Consider the following 6,427-nt stretch of genomic DNA (forward strand, 5'->3'; position numbering starts at 1 on the left):
TTTAAAATATGTTAGATAATTCAAATAGTGACAGTTTCAAAATGAGAAGGCTGGTGTGTTCATAGAAAACATGATAGGATCCAAGAAAGAAGATTTATTTGTAGTTCTTTACTTTTACTTACTATGTCAAGGACATCTTCCTTGAAGTCTTCAAAGAAATAATGTTTCTCAGCTTCTCCTTCTCTCATATTATTAAATGCTGTTTTAGCTTCATAACCAAACTTCATAAATTCTTCATGTTCATCAAACAGGATGCAGGTTGGAGTCTTTGGGGTGTCTAGTCCAAGTCCATCACTCCATCTCTTTATCTGGGTCTCTCCTCCTTCCTGTCTGGGTTTAACATTGAAGGCGTAGCCACTGAATCCTGAACCAAAGTCTATGGATATGATGAGAGAGTCAGGACCAGCTGGATGGAGGAGAGGAGAAAGTTAGAATATGATTAAAGAGAAGTTACTGTTTTATAACAAGTTACTGAAATAAATCCAGACATAAATAATTGTTTCTATATGTTTATAATTTTATCCCTTTGATAAGAAACTAAACTGAAACATTAAAGTTTAGTCATTTTATACAGATTATTCTGGCTCCACCTGTCCTGTGATGAACTGGTGACCAGTTTATGCTGAACCCTCCTCACCCAGTGGTTCTAGGAACCAAAACCTCAGTGTCATCCTGAATGGATAAGTTGGTAGAAACAACAGATGTATGAAAGGATGGAAGCTGGTAGTTTAAATAGTTAATAATTTTATATAAAACCCAGAAATTTACTTTTATTTCATAACATCTATTGTGAATAGTCTTGCCATTATTTATTACATCATTTTCTTTATTATTATAAATTATATTTCAGTAACATTTATCCTCATTATAACCTTCATATTAATAACCCAGAATAATAACCATCTCATCTTTAATGGAGATATTAACAGATATAAAATGTAGCCTATATTTACAGCACTGACCTTTGACCTTCAGCAGCACCTGCTTCATGGTCAGGATTTCATCTGATGAGTCTTTGTAGACGGTGCAGCTGTAGGTTCCTGTGTCTCTGCTTGTTGGTTTCTTCAGGGTCAAACTGAAGTCTCCAAATTTTGATTTCTCTTTAATCTCTGTTCTGTTTTTATAAAGCCAGTGTTGATACCAATCTAAGTTCCTGTCATTAACGTAGACCACTTTGCTATTGTTGTGTCTCCACCTCACTCTGACTCCTCCAGGCAGACAGGCTGCAGTTTTAAATGGCAGCAGAACAGACTCCTCTCCTGAATCCACCTCCACCCTGTAGACTGAGAAACAAACAGATGAGCTGCACTGACAGCAGCAGAACTGATGATGTTCACAGTGATGGAGCCTCAGTGATAATCCAGGAGAAAAACACCTCAGTCACAAAGTGGAGCTCAGGATTTAGTGACCAGATGCTGACAGAGGATCCATGTGATCTAAACTTCCTCTCAAAGACTCAGAAGAAAAGATTCACTATCATCCACATGGTTATGAATATATTTGTACTGTTTAACCACCTGATAACTGCATCACTGTTGTTTCCTACTAACTGGAGATAAAAACAGTTTACTGATTAATCTAAAGCAGAGAAAAGTTTCAATGACTTCATATCATCATCCTTAATGTGGGTTTGATTTATGTTTAGTGGATGAGAAACAGCAGGAATATTCAGCAGGAAACACAGAAACTCATCAGAACTCTGGATCTGGGAATTTCAGTTTGTCCTTTTATGGAATCGACCCTACAAGGCTAAGGTTGATGTTAGAAAAGTCTTACATTCAAGTTTTCAATTATTAGTAATTATTTCATCATTATTGCATTTGAAGGTTTTGTGCTGCAGTGCATCAACCTTACAAACATAAATCATTCAGTGAATCATAGAAACGTTTGCTGGTCTGAAGCTGCAGGTCAACTAATCAGACATTTGTCTTTCTTTTGCCAGAAACAGCAGCAGCTTAAAGCATTTTATGATGTGCAATGGTAGAGAAAATAAAATAAAAAACAATGAAAATATTCATGTGTAATTTTAATGTTTTAATGTTTTATCTACCATGTTGTTTGACATTATGTAATTTCAGACTCAATCGGAATCGATTGTTAAATCTCAGTCAGGGATCGTCTATATATGTATATTTATTCTGTTTATTCTGTTTATTCTGTTTATTCTGTTTCTTTGTTCTTTATTTTTGAAATGAATTTTTTTAAGTATCAGGTTGGGACTCTGTATTGGTCAGTACTCAAAATAAAGACTCTGATTTGGGGGTGAAAACCTGAACTGGACGCCTGTAATAAATGTTTCCAATTTAGAATTTCTGTTATTTTTGGTCTTCAACAGCAGGATTAAGATCAGCAGGATTATAGTTATAATAGTTATAGATATAGTGAAACAAAATTCCAAAAATCAAAGCAATGTGGAAACTTTTACAAGTTTTCCCAATGGGTTTTTCCATTGTGGCTCAGAAAAACCAGGTGAACCTGGAGACTGTTGATGGGAGGAGGAACGCCATGATTTATTTATCTTCATAAGACGGATAATTCAACCATTTTGTGTAGTTCTGCAGTACTTCCGATTATAAACTTGTAGATTATTTCTATTCTCATTCGCCCACAAACGTATATTGAGTTCATGTGGGTTCAGCTCCTGACCATAGAAACCAGGAAAACTCAGCATTTTATCCATAACCGTAAACAATGAAACCACGACTATGAAGCTTCCTTCATCTTTCTGTATCAATACAGGCTTCATTGTCTGAAATGTTCACAATCTCAGGAAAACTCAGAAAACCTCAGCATGTTAGACAGTAGTACTGATACTGATGTAAGAGGAACTCACCTGACATGAAATAATGTCGGAAATGAAATAAAAGGCCTCCAGAAACAGGAAGTAGAATCAGCAGAGCCAGGAAAATTCTGGCCCAAGTTGGAAAAATCTCTATGGAAAAACAAAGACCAGTTAGAGATGAGATATTTTTCTATTCTGAGATCATTTGTTTCTTTTTGTGGTGGATGGTTTTCCACCCTCCCCACTCTGAGCAACAGATGCTGTCAGAAGCTCACTGCTGATTGGTGGCAGATACCTTCATAGTTGGACAGGCACTGCAAGGTGTGTGTGAAGCATCAATCAAGGTGTGTGTGAAGCATCAATCAAGGTGTGTGTGAAGCATCAATCAAGGTGTGTGTGTTTTAGTTTCCCCTGCTACATGTTGGCTTGTGTTCTTAATCTGCTCATCTGAGATCATAAGTGGTATTTTTGCAATCGATGGCTGGGATTATGGTTGGTTTTAGGTGCTGCACCTGCTGTGTTTCTGCAGCGTTGCTCTGCGGCTGCAGCTGCAGGTTGTTGCAGCTTCCAACTAGTCCTGACCTGCTGATCTGCTCCCTCCTGTTCAGGCTGTATTTCCACTCCTGGCTAAGCTACCTGTTAGATTTTAATTTATTTTACCTGGCTGCTCTCGACTAAACCTGTTAACCTGTTGTGTTGGACAGGCTGTGTGGCATGACTCCTCTGGCTTGTTGAGGCATTTGAAACTGGACGACAACAATTTGTTCCATTGCTTGAAGTTTTTCTTTTACATTTTGTATTTGTTGTGCATTATTGAAATTACTAATGTGTTTGCTTTCTTTTTTTATTCTTTATTTTCTTTTTTAATAAATGAATTTGTCCTCGCCTCATAACTTTTTGTTCAGGGACCGAGTATTAGGCCTGAAGCCATGTTTTTAAAAAGAGAAATATTTTAAGAAAATTGTTAATAAAATCTTGTGCATTCAGTTTGTGTTCCGGTGCATCTTGCACATAAAGAATCTCCCCCTGCTGGTCACATGTTGTTTCTCTTTTCTACTTTCCTTTTAGTCATTTAGTTGAAGTAAAAAGCCTCATGTCAGAAAGTTTAGTCCAAATAGTTACATTTTAAGAACTTAATTCAGTTAAAGTGTTGATCCAAAAGACAAATTATTTTTCAGTAAAATTTATGTAGTAAATTCAATCCACTCATGACTAGAAAAGGTAAAATAAGGTTGGATAATTCACTGTCCACCTTGCAGGGCATTTTGGCTGTGAAAACCCAGATAAACCTGGGAGAGGAAGAGAGTCATGATTTCTTCATCTTCATAACACAAAATGTTATAAAGATAAGTTATATTTTATAATGCAACTCCAACTTTGTTTTTTTAATGGGTTCTAAAAACCTGTTTAATTGTATGACAGCTGAGTTTTTAGCTTAAAGGGATGGCAAGAGACGTAATCTTGATCCTAATATATGTGATTGACAATAAAATACTTTGACTATAAATGTAAACAAATGGAAATCCTAAAATGTACAAAACTTGTAGCATCAATAAATCAGCAAAGTACATAATTCCAAACAAAAACATACATAGAGATATTCATGTCTGGAAAGAAACTGAGATATTTCATTATTTCCTTCTTTAAAAAGTTACATCTAAAAATTAAAAAATGTTTTTCATCGCAGTTTTTTCAGACCAGAAAATTTTATCTTCTGCCAGATGGAAAAAAGCTGAATTACTGAATAAATATGAATCTTTATAGACCTGATGACTTTCTTATGTAAGTATTTATCATAAAGTAAGAATTGTTTAGAGCTAATCTTAATTGTCTGATCAGCTTTTCAGGACAAAACACTCAGTAAGTAATTTATAATCTATGATCAATGTGTGTTTACTGGCAGTGAAGCTTCCAGTTGTTTCAAGGTAAAACTTTGCCATCTTGACTTGAAGTAATAATCTGCATAGAGTTCAAGGAAAATCTATTATCCTTAATTGTTATCAGGTATTCAAAATCAGTAACCTGTTTTACTTGAAGCTTCACCAAAATATTGGACTAATTTCTTTTTTCTTTCCATCCAAGTAAAGGCATGGTAGTCTCAGGTCGGGTTTGACATCAAGACATTTCAGTCTTGAGTTGAGTCCTAAACTTTTAACTAACTTAAAATACAAATCAAGTTGCTTAACCTGTTACATGTCCATCAGTCAGTTTGTGTTTTCCATCTCATTTTTAATTCTTCTCAGGTTCAGGATGCAGACTGGAGTCAATCTGGGATTTTGAGTTCTGATTGGATGCAGAACTTGAAAGGAACCAACACGTTAACTGGCGCCATGTTATGTTTCAGTGAATCTTTTCATTAAATAAAAACTGCAGGACCGTGGCCCTTCAGGACTGGAGTTTGACACCCCTGGTAAATTGTTCCTCCACCATTAGCAGATTGAGCAGCGCGTTCATGGGATTGATTGACAGCGCTAAGACCTTCCTCCTGGCTCTGATTGGTTGTTTCTGACTGAGTGGTGATTTCTGCAGATGACAGCAGCACAGGGAGGAGGTGGAGGAGGTGATCTTTTCAGATTATCTGTCTTAAACTGTCATGACATGATGACAGTTTTAACAAATATGTAGAAAAATATTTTTTAAAATAAAAGTTACTGCAGCTTTAAGTATGTTATGAAAATTAGATATTGTTACCTCTCTAGGTTTTTGACCAATTGGTTTTCCTAACAAAACTGTATACTTTTCTTTTCAATTTTGTTAAATTTGGGAATAATGAGGAGTTAAGCTGCAAATTAATAAATCTTTAACTAATTAAAAAAATATGTAAATGATCATTCAAAAATAATGAGGATCATCTGAACAACAATGTATTTCATTGTAGCTGGCAATTTATATCTTACAAATTTGCATGTGGAAAATAAATACATTTATAACAGTTACTGAAGTATGACATGTTTATGATGCATCACACCTGAAGATACAGCATGCATGTTGTAATAACTGTTCTGGTGAACTGCCAGGTAATCATTCTCCTCTGCTGCACCTTTCTGCAGCTTCTCTTATTGTTAGTGATGAGAACCAGGTGGACTCAATCTCCTAGCAATCACAGAGTGCAGTACTGTTGGTGTGACTGATCTGTCACTCCAGTTTGAAAAAGTGCCACAGGATGAGAAGCACACAGTGCAGGTAGCATGTAAAATCAGAAATGTGCAAAAGTTTTCTACAAACTGTGAAGGACAGCCGCTAAGCCTCACAATGCTGCTGCTCATTTCCTGAATCTGATTGGAGCAGAACATGGACTCTGATTGTTGCACTGAGCAGTTTTTAATATTATTGAAATCAAAGGAGCAACTTAAAAAAATACACTTGGTGTTTCTTGTTTAAAGTTAAAAAGAATAAATGTTGAATAGAATTTTGACAAAAAATATATTTAACAAACTGTTGATGAATATGCTAATTTATTTATTGGTGTTGAATTTTACTATAAAATATTTATTTATCATACTTTTGGAATAATTGGTTTAAAGGGCTGGAAATTTGTTTGATTTTTCACAATGTATTTATCTTCATTTCAGAATGTAATAGATGTGTTTCTGTTTCTTTTCAGGTTTTCCACCTATGTGGCCTAAAGGCTACATCACCATGGTG

General features: G+C 35.4%; 1 protein-coding gene across 1 annotated transcript in view; it reads right to left on the minus strand.

Moving 5' to 3' along the window:
* Window positions 1-44: 44 nt before the first annotated feature.
* LOC106937991 (uncharacterized) overlaps window positions 45-6,427 on the minus strand; it is a 13,539-nt gene continuing 7,156 nt past the window's right edge. The window contains exons 3-5 of the mRNA XM_015019781.1: window positions 2,834-2,932; window positions 963-1,283; window positions 45-406 (exon numbers count right to left, since the gene is read on the minus strand). Of these exons, the coding sequence (XP_014875267.1) occupies window positions 60-406; window positions 963-1,283; window positions 2,834-2,932 (767 nt within the window). The 3' untranslated portion in view covers window positions 45-59. The remainder of the gene's footprint in view (window positions 407-962; window positions 1,284-2,833; window positions 2,933-6,427) is intronic.

This window comes from Poecilia latipinna, unplaced genomic scaffold (assembly GCF_001443285.1).
Source record: "Poecilia latipinna isolate Pla-1442-1.1 unplaced genomic scaffold, P_latipinna-1.0 Scaffold2482, whole genome shotgun sequence".
Taxonomy (NCBI): Eukaryota; Metazoa; Chordata; class Actinopteri; order Cyprinodontiformes; family Poeciliidae; genus Poecilia; species Poecilia latipinna.